Below are 16,427 nucleotides of genomic sequence, written 5' to 3' on the forward strand. Positions count from 1 at the left end.
TGCTTCTGCTTCATTTCATCTCCATCGTCTGGAACGTACAATCATTGCAGTCATGTACCACCACTAAGAAGAAAGTCCAGGGTAGATCCGTAGATACAGCACTTAGTGATATTAGCCATCTTGGTATAGAGATCTGAAAACCACAGGAGAAAAATGAGAAACACTGCATATTTTTCTTAAACAGAGGAGAGAGCATTACAGCCCCTCTTTTGGCTGTACAGCAGTGCTGGGCTGCTCTGGGTCCTCTCTGAAATACTACTGTTGACATTAGCCTATACTATGGACTTGCCTTTGCCTAGAGAAGTGGCTGTGGCGTAGTATTGTTGGATAGCTGTCTGACTGTGAAATCAGGGAGCCTTCTGAGTCACCGTGTAATTTAGGACACGGCTTATAAAAGGTCATTCCGGAGCAAGCACTTCCTGTAAAGAGAGACCCATCGCTGCAAATGGAGTAATCTGTTGATGAGTGTGGTTCTGTAGCATTGCTGGTATTGACTTTCCTCAAAGACAAACCTTATGTATGGTGGCCCCTGTTTGCAGTTTTTAGGCTTTTATTTATGGCAACAAATCACCTCTCAGGGCTAATCTACTTTTGAAGACTTTAGCTAGTCCAGATAAACTGATTAGCAAACAGTCTAACAGAATTAGATACACAAAATGAGGAAAGAAAGGCTACACAGAGTCACAGCAGCTCTGCCATAATATGATCTGGACTGTATAATGGGGAAGGAGGTGAAAAGGATGGACTATATAGGATATAGCTCCATTTACTGCTCCTTACTCTGTTCCCTCACCTTCCAGTCTCTGCCTGATCTGAGGTAAAAGTACAACAACATGCACGTAGATGCAGTTTTTCTAGTGCAAGTCTGTTCAGCTTAAACAAGTAGTTAAATAGTTGTCCATGCTCCCATATAGTCAGCACATTTTTTAATGCTGAATGTATGCTTTCTGATTTAATAAGAGATTCACACTGCAGCTTAGATTCTGTGGAAAGTAAACACAGCAATAAAGTTAGATTTTTCAGAGATGCTTAACAGAGGTAGAACTTAAATCCTTCTTAATTACAAAAGACTTCTTTAAAATCAAAAAAAAAAAAAAGAGAGAGAGAGAGAGAGAGGGAGAGAGAGAACATTCTGGGTGAAATTCTGTCTCAAAGCAGCCATTTCAGTTGGACCAGAATCACAGCCTGGCAAATATACCTGATCTTACCACATTAGATCCCAACACAGAATTGATCTGAATTTTTAAGAAGTTAAATTTAAAATTTATTTCAAATTTTCTCTAAACTTTAAAGATTCCATTCTATATTTTACGGTCATATTAGTGCATGGTATAGTGCAGTTACCTTTTTGTAATCTTTCGTAAGCAAAATAAACCTTTCAGTTATCCAGAGCCCATTGATGACCTTTAATACAATTATTTCATTTATATAAGTGCTACCTAGATGTTTTGAAACTCTCTTCTGTATTACCATGCTGCATGATATATAGTATAGTTTTCATTACTTTTTTGGCAAGTTAGCATTTGTTTTAGCTTTTTATTAGAAAAGGTCATATCATAGGGTCTTTTAGCAAATACGAATGTGATAGCATATGCTCTTTTATATGTTCATCTGTGGCATTACTGCAATTTTAACTCATCTACTTTATTTTAGTGTTGCTTTTAGAATTAAAAGCTTTAAAATGAGTGTCTTCTGAGTATACAGTCTTCTAAATATATATGGGTAATGATGAGCATTAGCAACCTTGTTCGATTGACAGCCCTCACTACTGACAGGTCGTTGGGCAGTATGGGAATACTCAAGAACAATATTTGATACAATATGGCAATCAGCAGAGACTGTGTACTACACACTTAATCCACCAAAGGTGAATCTGTTTGCAGCATAAAGCCTGCAGGATGTGCCTTGCTTTTACCTCCTGCAGATGACATAACTGCAGTGTTCATTTTTTTCTGTATTGTTGTGGCCACACATGCATGCGTATGTATAAGCATCTATACACATATATAAAACATGCCTGGCTACAAATATACCTATACAGAGAGAGCTTAGTGCAAATCAATTTACAGTATAAAGTCACAAAATTGTTGACAATTACAAATGCCTCAGGTCTGGGCTGTGCAAACACCTTCTACTGATGGCATACAGAGTGATACTGCAAACCAGACTTAAGATCAAGGGCAAGCATCTTCATATCACCTGCAGATCAAAATGCCGGCCCATGTAGCCACCTCCAAATCTATATCTTTGTGTGGTGTTACACTTGTGACTAATGCTACTGAAACTTGAGTTCTATCCTGTTCAGATCTATCCTATTAGATCTATCTTACATTCAGATCTATCTTGTTACCCTATCTCTGACTGTCCAGAAAATGTAGCAAGATAGCTTGTTACAGCTACCGCTGACGCTGCCGGCTGAAGTCCCCATCACCTTGGTAATGCAGAAAACTGACCAGTGATTGCCAGTTGCTCAGGCTGAAGTCTGACAACCAGAACAGTGCTCATCTGTGTGATGCTTTAAATCCACAGATTCCTAACCCAGAGGTGGACTCAGTCTAGAAGATGTTCTTTTTTAAAAGTGGACATCATATATCGTTATATCTGCCGTATGCTATTCCTTTCTTAGGAGATATTCCTTTCATCTACTAGAAAATGGGAAAGCAATTGCAATGATAGACCCGAAGAACTGAAGGAGATCTCTACTTTATGGCTGCCTTCAGTTCTTAAGTTGCCTTCAATTCTTCAATCAGTGCCCTTTCAGTGACTACAGTCATGAAAAACAATGCAGTGGATACTAATAATTTATTCATGAAATGGTGATTTTATAGAGAGATTGTGTGTTGTGATTATTGCAGCTCCATCTATATACAGATGAGGATGCAGGCAGGCACATTAAATAAATTGCATAATAAAGCAACAACTGACTTATGGAAGTCTTGAATATGACTGATAAACTTTCACTATTGACTGTTTCACTATTCACTGTTGGAGCCTGAATGTTAAAGAGTAGATTGAATAACCACAATATTTAAAAATCCCAACAAATTTTAAAAAATGGTTAATGTTTTTTCCAGGTGTAAAACTTTCTGCATTTTATTCCTACCCTAGCAATGGGAAAAGACTTTCAGTGTTGTCACTGAAAAGTTATCCCCAGACTCTGCATATATACAGACTGCATAGCATATGTATTTTATTTAGCTTGTTACTGATATGTCCATCGGGTCTCTAGTTAATACTTCTTTTGTGTAGACAGAAAAATTGCCTGCTTTTCCTCATGACTATGAAGTCAAACCAGAAATGTGAATTTGTTTGAAGAGAAGTGAAATGAAGTCGGTGTTCTTCCCCAACGGTACATATTATGAATGTTGAGCATGAGTGTGCAGTCTGTGAAGATCCACATCTGAAGAGATCGATACTAAGGTACCTAGGATGTAAAGCAGGTAGCCATCCACCCCGCTCAGACCCCTAGTTATTATTAATAGCCCTTCACTGTGAACTGACCTCCCTAGTAAGAGTCTTTGGGTTTTTTGTGTGTCCTTCTGGGCCTGTCTTTTCATAATTGCTAATAGTTATCACTGCATTTCATAATAAAATACAGTGATGTGCTATTCAGGGTTTTAATGAGATCTGAAAACCAACCAGCATTCCTGGATCTTTTTGTTGGCTGGTTTGGGTTGAGGTTTTGTTTTGTTTTGTTTTGTTTTGTTTTAATGAGATTTTTTTCCTTTGTATTCTGTGATTTTAACAGTTTAAAATAAGAATAACACACCAAGTGTTGGTATAAGGCCAGATTTTGAGAGATGGTAGGCCCTTGCAAACTCTGTCACATCCTCTGAGTATTACACATGTGCAGTGTGCAGATCAGTGAGCAACCTGCTACACATGAAATTCTTTCTGTAACTCTTGCACTCTGCCTCCAGGCAGAAAGAAAGTCTATCCCTACCTGGAGACCCTGTTCAAAGTAAGCCACCAGAGAGAAACTACATTTACTGAAGAATACAGTGAATACATTGCCTTTGTGACTGAACTATCACACAATTTTTCTAACAGAGAAATGAAATATTGTCTGTGAAGCCTTTCTGGGCTCCTTTCCTTTCACAAATGGCTGTAACACCTCTTTTTCTATTTTTGCCTCACTAGCACGAGGTACAGAGCCAGAAACTAAGGGCTTGGGAAATTGCTGAACACAAAGGTCTCTGTAAAATCTGAGTGTGCTATCAGTTAATGGAGACAGGATTTCATTGTGGTTATAATGACATAGTTCTGGGACATTTAAATTCCGTGTATCCTGTTGGAAGGACTGTGCCCTAAAAGAGCCACAGTAGAGTTCTTCTTGTAAAGGTACCTTAGGAAGAACTTTCTTAAAGGGAAGGAAGAACTTAAAAGTTTCAGGATTGCAACTGTAGGGTTGAGGTAGAAAATTTGGGTCTGAATCTGTATTTTCCAAAAATATTGAGATGTTTGTTTCTGCAAGATAGAGAGGTTATTGGAGCAGATCTCAAATGGTTATATTGCTACATTTGTGCAATCTGTGACCTACTCCTGAAAACAGATGTCTAATGAATATATTCCTATGTACGATGTAGCATTTTTAAGTCAAAAACTTAAGCATAAATGTCTCTGAATGCATCTGACAATCAGATAGTCAGGTCTAAGTCTTGCAGCTCTTCTGAACAGAAAATAACACATGATTTAAAAACCAAAATGGCTAGGCCTCCTTAACTTGTAGAGAGAATATGGGGTCTGGCACTCCTCCATTGAGAGGAATAAAACTGATAAACTAAGGGTAATCTTTACTGATAAAAGTTTGTCTCCGAGCACTACAAGTGAAATCTAGATTTGGTCTCTGTATTGTCTTTCAACACAAGACATAAAAAGGCCCATAGTACCGGCAAGTAACAAACAACTGCAGTTGTCCCAGCTGGGGGTCCATGCTCAGAGAGCTGCAGATTAAAGCTGGGCTCAGCACCAGCTGCCTTGCAGCTAACGCCATGCTGTGTGTCAAGGATGTGTCAGAAAAAAACTCTTCAGCCTACTTATTAGGAGAAACTCCTATGTGTTTTAATACTATTGATATTAGAAACTTACTCAGAAATGTCTGAGGACTAGGAAAGTCTCTCCTGTCTGAACTGTTTTCTAGCAATATGGCAATATTGGCAATGTGTTGAGATTGAAGTTTCTGAGTGCAGACTGTGCTCTGTACATAAATAGATCAGTCCCTAAATGCTCATGAAAACCAGGCTGGAAGTGACTTTGAGGCCTGACAGTCACCCATCTCTCACCCATCTCTACAGCACCTTTAGTGTGAAAGGTATTACACAGCAATGCAAAATCCAAGGCTTTTGCTGCAAGAACCGAAAATTTAGTTGGATGTCTTAACATAACAGCTTATATTGGATGGATGATGTATGGTCAGATTACACAGTTCTGATAAAGGGTAGGACCCTGCTCTGTGAACAGCCTTGTAAATACCTGCAGAACTGCTGTGCGTGAGGTCATAGTCAGCAGCTGATAACCACAGTATGACCAAAAAAAATCACAAAATAGGCACTGCAACATGGATGGAAGAGAGGTGGTTGGGATGGGGAGGAAAATCTGCCCATGAAAGACCATCATACTTCTGCAGAACTCAGATCAAGAATACAAATTTGGTCCTGAGGGACACAAACCCTGAGCACACTCACCTCCCTCTCATTTAGTTCTAGACAGAAAGGACCAGCTATGGTTTAGCACTTCAGGGGTACAAACCACACACCCTGGTTTTGGTTTCCTATCTGCTTTCTGAACAACACAATCACCCCTGAATAGAGGTGAGAAAACTAATGATGGATTAGGCCTGATTAAAATTCTCAATTTTATGTTAAAAGCTTTTTAATGACCAGTTTGTATGACTATAAAAATTCTGTTTATGATAACAACAAAAATTTAAGCAAAACAACACAAAATTGTCCTGAATATATTCGACGTGTTACTTTTACATTGTTTCTTAAAAGAAACTCCACCGTAGCACTATGACAAATGCTACTCTAAAAATAAATTTATCTTAGAAAGCTTCTCTAAATGCCATTATCACTGCCCTTCTTCAAATACTACTATATGCCCTGCCACCCATACTGCGTGACCAAGCCATGTGTGCCTGTTGACTTCAATGGGACCAGCTTTAGCCCCACAGACAGAAGTCTAATACAACTGCAAGCACTATTTGTAGGATAGCGCTGGGGAGAGGAGTGGAATCCTCACCCAGAGATGTTATAATGGTAGCAATGACAGAAAGACACTGTCATCTCCAGGTCATGGCTTGGAATCAGATCCAAAGCTGTGGTATTCTGAGGTCAGATTCAGACCCAGGACAAGCAGAAGCTGCTGTATGAAAAGCAACATAATTATTCCTATTTGTTCCATGATCAGCACTGGTTCTACAAGTTCTAGCAATCATCAGAGGAGACCACACAAGCTGAATGAAAATACAGTTTCAATAATTCCGTAGTCTGAACCTAGATATCTGCATAAAAAGCTTCAGGCACTGCTGCTGTCATGCTGTCTTTATTTGATCAAGTAAGCAGTGGATTTTCACTGGCAAATCTATAGTGTATGAAAAGAGCTTACTCTATTAAAAAAAAAAAGAAGGTTCATTTTAAAATAGCCAAATTTCCGTTTCATTCTCTCCTGAACTATGGGAAAAGAAAGGAAAATTCATACAGAAAGAGATTTCAGAGACAATGCAACTATATTTCTTTAACTTCAGAATCCCACATGTTAACCAGAAAACCTTAGTCGATACGGTAGATTAACCTAGAAACATTGTCTAAACTTCTTGTATTTTAGCACGAAATCTCATCTCAGGTAAATCAATGGAGTAAGGATGTTGCCAGTAAATGCCATGTTTTTAACATACATTTTTTGTGTCTTTTTCTATATTGTGAGTAATTTTCACTCCCACTGAATTTTGCTTTAACATAAACATTCCATAGTTTTAAACAGTAAGAAAATGAAATATGGCACATGACTGAGAACTACTTAGCTGTGCCTCACATTATATATTAATCATTCTATTTGTCACTAGCATTTACTGTCTTGCCCTGTAAAAGCCCATATAACTTTTGTCAGAGAACATCTAATCCTAGATAAAATGAAAAAAACTTGACCTCTTCCTATATATATTTGCTGAACTGTATAACATTAGATTCCCAGGGGGCTAACACTTTGCTATCTTAGGAAACGCAAAGGATTGCTCGCAACCCTGCCTAACAGAGTATTCAAACTACCTGCTAGTCCATTTTTTACTGGCAGGCCAAATCTTCAGTGATGCTGAGCACCCGCCATAACGGACTGAGACCCTCACCTGCTTCTCTTGGGAACCGAAAGCAACTAAAGACCCTGTTCTACATCGCGTACTTTAGCACTATTTTAGCCGTTGACTTCAGAGGTCCTGAAATAAGATGCCCCAGTGTCATCAAAGAGCTGTTCAGTACACTGCAGAATAAGGCCCTGCAGTGACTAAGCTCGCAGGAGATGATCTCTGTAACAACCAGAGCATGATTTTATGTGGGACTTTTATGTGAGCATTTCATCTGGAGGGTCCATTTCTATGAAATTCCCTTGCTCGGTGGATGAAATGCAGACGGTAAAGGGTATGAAAATTTATTTGTTTGCACATTACTTTTGCTGCACACCAGAGCAGCAAAGCTGCCTGTAACCATCTATTAAGAAGTGTTACTTGAATCAAACTAGCTTATATTTATTTATCCCAGTAGCATCCTGATGCCCCAGCAACGCCTGGCTACAGTGTATAAATAGCATCTTGTTTGGTCTGACAGAGTGAAACCAAACTGTCATATCTGAAAAACTGTTTCCTCCTTTTAGCAATCTCTTTAGAGATTGGTTGTCTGTAATAATTTGACATAAGTTTCCAAACAAATAAGCCCAGCAGTGCCTAAAGTTTTCCTTCACTTTCCAAGCATTTCCACAGGCAACGAAGTATGGCTCATTACAGTGGAAAAGTCCATACCACTTTCTACACAACATTTCAGGTTACTACAAGAGAAAGGCAGATTTTCTTTTTTCCTACTCAGGTAATTCAATATATTTGTCTGGTGCAAATTATGGTTGATTAAAAATAGCAGAAGTGAGAACAGCTATTAGGACTTCTGCTACAGAGGAGCTTTTCAGAGCTTTGAGAGTTCAGTTACTGAAAGTGGGGGACTTCCTGAGACTCTGGCAAATTACTCAGTGCTTTAGTAACCATTATCCTAAGAGTTTAACCCCTGGAGTAGCTGCTTAAATTACGCTTTATATTATACAGCATCTCTCATCTTGTCTACATAGTAGCTGCCAGATAGAATTTTATATACTGCATGTAACATGTAATTTATTGTTGGCTATAACAGGTGGGATTTGTGTTTCTGCACATGAACCCCAGGCTTAGGCTTTGAATGATTAATCCTTTTTACTTTATGTTTCTATTTCTGTATAGCCTCACTTCATGTTTCTATTGCTATATATCCATGAGCAGTGAACTAAAACACCTGTCGGCCAGGCCGTATGTTCTCTCCCCCTGGTACAGCATGGCTTTGAGACCACTGAAATGACTGTAACCCTTCATAAGCCACAGAGAAACACTGAGCATTTTAAAAAGGCACATGAAGATGACATTTCCAGAAAAGTCAGATCCCACTCCAAACACAACCCATAGGAGTCCATTTCCTAAGTGACAGTGAAGGTACTGGAATATATTTTTAAGATGCTGAGTCCACTGACATCTGTTCCTGGTCTTTGCAAGAACCATATCATGATGATGTTGTAATCCCCTTGTCAAGTGTGCTGTAAAATCCAAAAGTGTTAGAAACACTCCAGTGAATTCAGTACCAGTAGGGGATGAAGTTAGAACCTGTACCTTTCATGCTACTGATGATGGATTAGCCTCTGAAAACTACGAGCCTATTCAGCTCCTAGGAGACTTCAGAAGAAGAGCCCACAGGGTCAGCACATCGATTCCCCATGACAGAGGAAAGTAAAATCCCACTAGGAAGAAATGTGGAGAGACAAATCACCTTGTCACTCACAAACATCAGCCAGCTAATGGAGTGCATGCTGGCATTTCTCAATCCCTCCCAAGACAAAGTGACACTTTTCACAAGACCCACTCGTCCACAGAGAACCAGATTCTTTTCTACAGACTTTTGAATCAACTCTTGATGTTAGCTGACAGCCACTGATGCCCTCCTGCCAATGTATCTAAGGGCATGGATAAAATATGCAGCATTAAATCAAAAGGCAGGGAAAGGGAGAAAATAAATACACAAAATGGATTTTTTTTCCAAAATGAAGAATTGAATTCTTTAACCTTTAAACATGCTTATTTACTTACAGAAAGAGTATTTCAGGCACAAAAGGTTTGAGTATCAGTCACATACCAGGTTAAATTGTAATAGTATCAGGATTGTCCCATGCAGTGCAGTCAGCTATATTATCCCCTATCAAGAACTTGGAGTTGTAGTTTTTGTATAAATACATACATACATAGAAAATATGCATCATTCACACTATGGTCTCGTGGTCTGAGCTGACTCCAGTAGGGTTTATGTAACAACAGTATCTGTCATAAGGGCTGTTCTCCTTGTAAGAGCAGACAATGATACTGTCTTTAGGAGCAACGAAAATGTTGTCTTCAATGTCCGAGCAGGCAGTGCTGTCCCTGGTGGGAGAAGGGCTCGTCTTCTCCAAGGCACTGTACGTGGATCCATCTCCCACGAACACATTCCCCGGCATCTCCGGGTAACAGGTCTCCAGGTATCTCAGTATCTCCTCCTGCTCCACCTTTCTGATTAGGCTCTTGCACTCGCCCGTGGTGGGGGTGGGGGTGGTGGTGGTGGTGGAGATGGACACCGAGTCGTCACCCCGCAGTACTCTCTTGTCCTTCAGGTATGCCTTCTTGGCCAGCTCGTCGCAGCTCCCCTTGCCAGACTCCAGGTCCGAGGGGCTCCTCAGCAGCTCCATGATGTCCCGGTCCTTGGCTTGCTTGCAGCACGGACACTTATTCTTGGGCCATTTGGTGCAGCCATCAGTTTTTCTGGTGAGGGCGATGGCAGCTATGCCTGGCAGGCAGATGGCTGGCCCGATGGCCAGGAGGGGGATGTCCCCTAGGGTCTCTCCCTTGATCCCAGACACGGTGAACATGAAGCCGAACACCAGGAACACGCTGACCAGAGCCACCACCAGCCCCGTCCGGGGGTTGATGTCATCGGGTCTCATGGTCCGCACCATCCTGCTGGCATGTAAGAGACCCCGCTTCGCCACGTCCTCCGAAGCAGCCCCTGGGAAGGGGCGCAGCTCCTCCGCCAACGGCCCAAGTTTCCCGGGCAGGAAAAGGAGCAGGGAAGCGCAGGGGAGGTGAAGCCAGCCCTGCCCTGCCGGCCCCCAGCCCGCGGGGCCTCCCCCGGCTGTGCGGGGCAGCCCCGCCGCACCCTCCCACGCGTGACGGCCGGGCACGCGTGTGCGGTGTGTGCACGCGTGTGCGGTGTGTGCCGTGTGCGTGGTGTGTACGGTGTGTGCGGTGTGGGCACGCGTGTGCAGTGTGCGCGGTGTGCGCGGTGTGTGCGGTGTGTGCCGCGTGTGCGGTGTGTGCACGCGTGTGCGGTGTGTGCCGTGTGCGTGGTGTGCACGGTGTGTGCGGTGTGGGCACGCGTGTGCGGTGTGCGCGGTGTGTGCGGTGTGTGCCGCGTGTGCGGTGTGTGCACGCGTGTGCACGGGCGGGCTCAGAGCAAAGCGGTGAGGCGGAGCTGGGGGCGGGCAGCCGTGCGGGGCACCGAGCCCTTCCTCCTCCTCCTCCTCCTCCTCCTCCTCCTGCTCGCCCCCTGCGTGCCGGCGCCGGCCCCAGCCCTCCGCAGCTGCGGTGAGTAAATGCGCCCCCGGGGGGACGTGCCTAAAACTCGCACTGTCTCCCCTTTTCTTAGTTATATGCATGGTCCCTGGTGAAAACAGAGAACAATGCTTTGGGTGCTGTTTTGTTCGCAGCTTAATTTTCTCCATTTTATGTTAGAAACAGAAACTGTCCGGGGGTCATACCATTCCCAGGCACCAAGAGTTAATTTGGCTGTTGGCATGCATTTTGCAGGTTTCCCTTGGTGTCTGCTGCCCGCCATCAGTCGACCCTGACAGTGATGTTAAATCTGTGTATTTTGATGTACCCCGGCAGTGGTAATTCAAAGTAAACACCATCATCAGAATGAATAAAGACAGTATCTGAAATGTGTGGGAATGTGGAAAGGAGGGAGGAGCCTTATAAAGCAGCATGATTTTCTGGCAGGTTGTTTCAACACTCTCTGTGCTGTATGTGCTCGGTGTTATAAAGGACTCAATGCTTTCACGTGGAGCAAAGGTATTGTGAGATAAAAAGGACTGATACCAGCAAGTGTCTGAGAGAATAAATAAAATAAAATAAACAAGGACATTTCTGAGCTAAATTCTGGAACCTTGTTTTCCATGAGCCATCCCATTAAAAGCATTCCTTTTCTCAACATATTGTCAATACCCAAAATATGGAAAGCTTAGAGTAGCCATAAAAGAACAAAACAAGACTCATCTTCCTGCCATGAAAATATCTGGTTTTTTATTCATACTCCCTGCATTACAAACTGAACAAAGCACCTCTACGTTGCAGATTTCCAGTTTGTCCCTACACAGAGCAAGCCTGAGTATGTCCCCTCTATTTAAAGGCCTACAGGTCATAAGTCTTTCTTCAGTCTTTCTTCATAAGCTGAATGTCAAGTGATAGCTTTTGAAATCGTAATTTGAAGGAAGCACAAGTGAGAGAACATGAAGCAGGCACACTCTAGGAGAAAAATGCTTACATTGGTGATAGTGGCCTGACTTTGTGACTGGAAGTTTGGAACAGACCGTTATCACTGTCTGAACTCACCCTCCAGAACGCTGTCCAGTAACACCTGCTTTGAGCATCTGGCTTGTGGCTCAGCAGGCCTGGACCAGGAATTGCTAGGATCTTTTCAGGAATACCCTCAGTCTTGACTGAAAGACTTCAGATCAAGACCTTCTAGTTAGATTTCAGCACAAGCTAACTTCTACTTATGTCACTGTGCAGGATTTGGCAGGGTAAGCAACAACTATACCTTCTCAGGTGGTATTTTCTGAGATGAGAATTGTTGCCATTTGCTGTTATTTAGATACTTCGGCTTTTATGGCTTCTATATCCTCATATTAGAATGAATAATGCCTTTTTTTTACTCCTTCACTAAATTCCAGATAAAGGAAAATGATTAAGATTCAGCCAGTCTGTCCCACTGAGCTAAAGTTGTGAAGGCTGGGTAGAGTTGTGTTGATAAATAGTGCTTTGAAACTCAATGTTCCCTGCTCCCTTCCCTCCCCTGCCCTCCCCATATGTATTTGAATAGTCTTTAAGATTTCTTGTTGGGTTAGATATATGTCTATTGCTCAGTAACAAACTGAGTTGTTTGGGAATAGCAATTAGCTATAACTGTATCCATCAGGTATCCGTAACCCATCAGTGAAAGAAAAACATCAGTAGATAACACAGAAATGCAAATATCCTTAGTGGCATCAGTGGAGGGGGGGGGAAATGCTCTAAGAACTGCAGTATGTGTCAGAAGATCTAACAGGCATAAAAATGGCCCTTCAAATTTAAGCGACAGGGTTACTGAGATGGAAGAGAGAACATCTACTCTGGAATGAAAAGCTGTTAGTGGGCAGAAAAATGCTCACAGAAAATGTCAGGACAATGGTGGAACTAAATGCCTCCAATTTGTCCCTTTGTGAATGGTTTCCAAGACAAATAGTATAAAGACTGTATGCCTCCTGCAGGGGATTGAAAGGGAAAACCAATGCCCATTCCAGAAGAACGTGCTACATTTGTTAAAATTATCCATGTCTTTCCAAATTAGAAATCAAGAGATCAACAAGTAGCCATTTCCACAATTGAGCAGCAATGCAAATTGTTGAATTTTCTCTTCTGTTCACAGCCAGAGAAAACCTGACTTCTGTGAGGTCAAGCGCATTTCTTCTCCTGTTTTTACAGTGCCTTACACAAAGGTTTGGATTAATTAGTGCAATAACTGAAAATCCTAAATACTGTTTCAACGCAGACTAAATAGCTGATGATGGTGATTAACCATCTCTGAGTGCTATTAACCATAACTTTGACTGTTCACTCGAAGCAAAATTAAAGCTGAATTTAGAGGAAAAAAAAGTTCTTATTCTACATTGTGCTTTTGCTGCTTTTTAGGATGGGTTGGATTAGGTTAACGTTTGGAGGAGATTTCTTGGAAAATGTAGGATTTAGTGAGAGAAGGCTGTGAGCAGATGCCTCGTACCAGGGCTGGCAGAATGCAAATGCTGGAGCAACATGTTATGGGTCACTACCTGTACATTACATTTGTAAAGTGGGATATTAAATGGTAAGCTGGTGTGTTCCAGACTGGGTCACTAATTTCAGCTTGCTCACCATGCATTTCCCCTATACGCTCATTTAGATGCAAAATTCTTTTCCTGTCCTACATATTTTAGTGTAACTGTTAATAAGGTAATGTGTGTCATTCTCTCACTGGTTACAGTTCAGTACTGAAGGTAATGACCAGCATTAGTAAAGGATCTGAGTATAACTCAGCTTGAAAGCCACTACAGAGATGACACCTATGCCAACTCCTTATGGCCGTAGTGTGGAAGCTGGAAAACTGCAAACTATAGCTTACTTCAGAAAAAAATAAAGAATTAAAATAAACAGCTAATTCAAAATGTATTAACTGTTGTAGCTTAGGCTGCGTTTAATGTCCTGGGTGTCCAAAAAAGCAAACGTGCCCGTTTTATCATCTTGATCCATCTAAATCTAAATGTCCCCAAATAAAATAAAACACTACTGGGTGTTAGACAGGATGTCAGAAACTTTAACAGGTCAAAAATCTGACAATCTTTAACAGCTCTGATCTCATGCAATTGTCTGAGTCCAATATAGCTATACAGGAATAACTTGGTTAACTTGACAGTCACATCCCTCAGATAGTGATGACCTTACCTTCTTTTTTATCTCTGGTACTTTTGGCACTTGCCATCTCAATAAAATCAATGTTCTCAAACCTGCAGTTGCTTATGAGTTGTAATGATGCGCGAATATCAAGAATAATTCACTCCAGATTGCTACTATTTTGAATGTGAAGTTATGTTTTGGATCAAGCGCCAAGCTATTTCTTAATTATCATGGAACTACTAAAACAGTTAACCTGATAAACGAATTTAGACTTGCTACGTCTTTTTTTAAAGTAGCTTTTACAGTAAAGATCAAAATGGATTGGAACAAGATGGATGGGGTGAAACAGGTACCAGCTGAGTGACAGACTTATGGAAATTTTCCTGGTACTTCTTCCTTACAGTCCTGTCTTAATCTTTTGTTCTGCAGATCTGATCACCATTTCAGCCAGTGCTCTCCAATAATAACTTAATGTAAAACCAACACATATCTCTGACTGGCCAGTAGTGAAAAATCCATGGAAAGTGCACGTAGCATATTCCTCTAGCATCCCAAAGGGAACCTTTTCAGGAAGGTGTAGTTTCAATTTAATACATTACAGATGACAGCTGGCCTAACTAATAAGGTCAGTTATTATTTTTAGCCTTACCATTCCAAGCCTCCAAAAGTCCTTAGTAACATTACAGGTAAAACTAAGCTCTCCATTCCACCTTCCAAGACCTATAACAATGCTAAAGCATTGCGCAGCTTGACACTGCTTCTAAGTGTGGGATCATGTAAGACCTAGCTGTAATTTCCATATGAAACACTGGACTTGTTCTGTTGACAAATTCTTTATGAGTTGGGAAGCTCAAGTTTCAAGCTCTTACTGCAATGCTCTCCTCATGCACATATTTGAACCACCTTGTTAGCTTGAGTAGACTGGTGTCATTCTGCTGAGGTCGCTGACACTTCAAACTAGCTCAAGAGCTGTCCTAGAAAGTCCTTCCTGTTTGTTATCTATAGCAACTACTGTTTGCTGGAGGTGGATGCTGAATGCCACATCCTTCTCCAAAGCTCCTTTATTTCATGTTTTCTCAGCCTCATCCATAAAAGAAAATACTTGCTAATGTCTCCATGCTGTGCAGATGTGTGCCGTGGTCCTCTTGCTCAAATACATATATATATACGTGTGTGTATATATGTATACACACACACATATATATACATATATATATCTTTTTCTCACTGTAAAAAGCTTGTGGCTCACTAAGCTACAGATAGAGAATTTGCCTTACTTATATTGCTTATGGGGTCTAGCCTGGCTCTGCAGCTCTTCCATCCCATATACTCTCTTTCAAAGCCCCAGGCAGTTCTCAGCAGTCCTCATGTGTTTTCTCTGATGTACAAGAAGCTCACCCAAGGGAGAATTTTCAGGATTTTTGTGTTTCTTAATTCCCCTTGGTCTTAATCTTTCCAGTCAATCATCTGTGTTTGGCTGCTGCTTGTTGGTTGAATGGCTGCAGGTCAGATGTGATAGGACTTTGCTGCAGAGAATGGTTTCCTGATGAGAGTTCTTGAGAAACAAATGGCAAAAGGGCTGTATCAGATGCCTGAAAGGCTTGTGCTTTACCAACAGGTTGTCCACACCAGGAAGAGGATTCAGAAACCCTAATAATGAGTCACACATCAGTCTTCAGGTGACCTCGGGGACTTCAGCAGGGTTGCTCTGGAAAACGTACAAGTTGTTGTATGAGTCAGTGCATCAAAATAAATTTGCGCCACAGGAGAAAACTCCTGCCTTTATAATTCAGTTGTCCACTGCATCATTCTTCCTGGTGTGCACTTTCCCTTTAAGATACTTCCAATTAAATACACTATTTCTTTAGTCTAAAACTACTCAGATGAAAGTTGCAACAATCCCAAGGGAGTGACCCCTTTTGAGAAGTAAGGGCTTCAGTTTGCTGAGTTCTCTGGGACAAAGCAAGATACCTACCATTCACCATTGTGCCTTGCTGGTTACTTTGTGCCACGTCTGCATCTTTGCCAAGGCATAATGGCAGAGAAAATGACAGGTGGGCATGAGTGTGCATGTGCATATGGACAGAGCAGCTCCTTACTGTTGTATGTAGAAGGAGTAGATGCAAGAGAAGAGCAAAGTATGTTTTCATGGAGAACAGGATGCAAGCAGTTGTCTTTGAAAGGGATGAAATCTGCTCAGTGCAACAGGAGCTCTTCGAGGGGAGCAGTGTAATGACACCAGGGCAGTGGTGCCCATGACTAATCTGAAACCTATTTTTTCAGCAGGCAGCCTGTCTGATCCATGCTGAATGCTCACAGCTCCCCTGCCCTGTCTGCACTGCTGGCACTGTCTGCCATCGCATCGCAGGAGGTCGTGAGCCTCTTACTGCAGTCCCATCACAACTCCTCCAGCTGTCAGACACTTCTCTCACAG

The 16,427-nt window shown here is 41.7% G+C and overlaps 1 protein-coding gene across 1 annotated transcript; it reads right to left on the minus strand.

The window, feature by feature from the left end:
* Positions 1-9,319: 9,319 nt before the first annotated feature.
* Positions 9,320-10,345, minus strand: TMEM215 (transmembrane protein 215). Its single transcript, XM_026117032.2, has one exon. It carries the CDS (start codon positions 10,261-10,263, stop codon positions 9,538-9,540), a length of 726 nt encoding a protein of 241 aa, XP_025972817.2. The 5' UTR covers positions 10,264-10,345; the 3' UTR covers positions 9,320-9,537.
* Positions 10,346-16,427: the final 6,082 nt, after the last annotated feature.

This window comes from Dromaius novaehollandiae, chromosome Z, assembly GCF_036370855.1.
Source record: "Dromaius novaehollandiae isolate bDroNov1 chromosome Z, bDroNov1.hap1, whole genome shotgun sequence".
NCBI classification, from domain to species: domain Eukaryota; kingdom Metazoa; phylum Chordata; class Aves; order Casuariiformes; family Dromaiidae; genus Dromaius; species Dromaius novaehollandiae.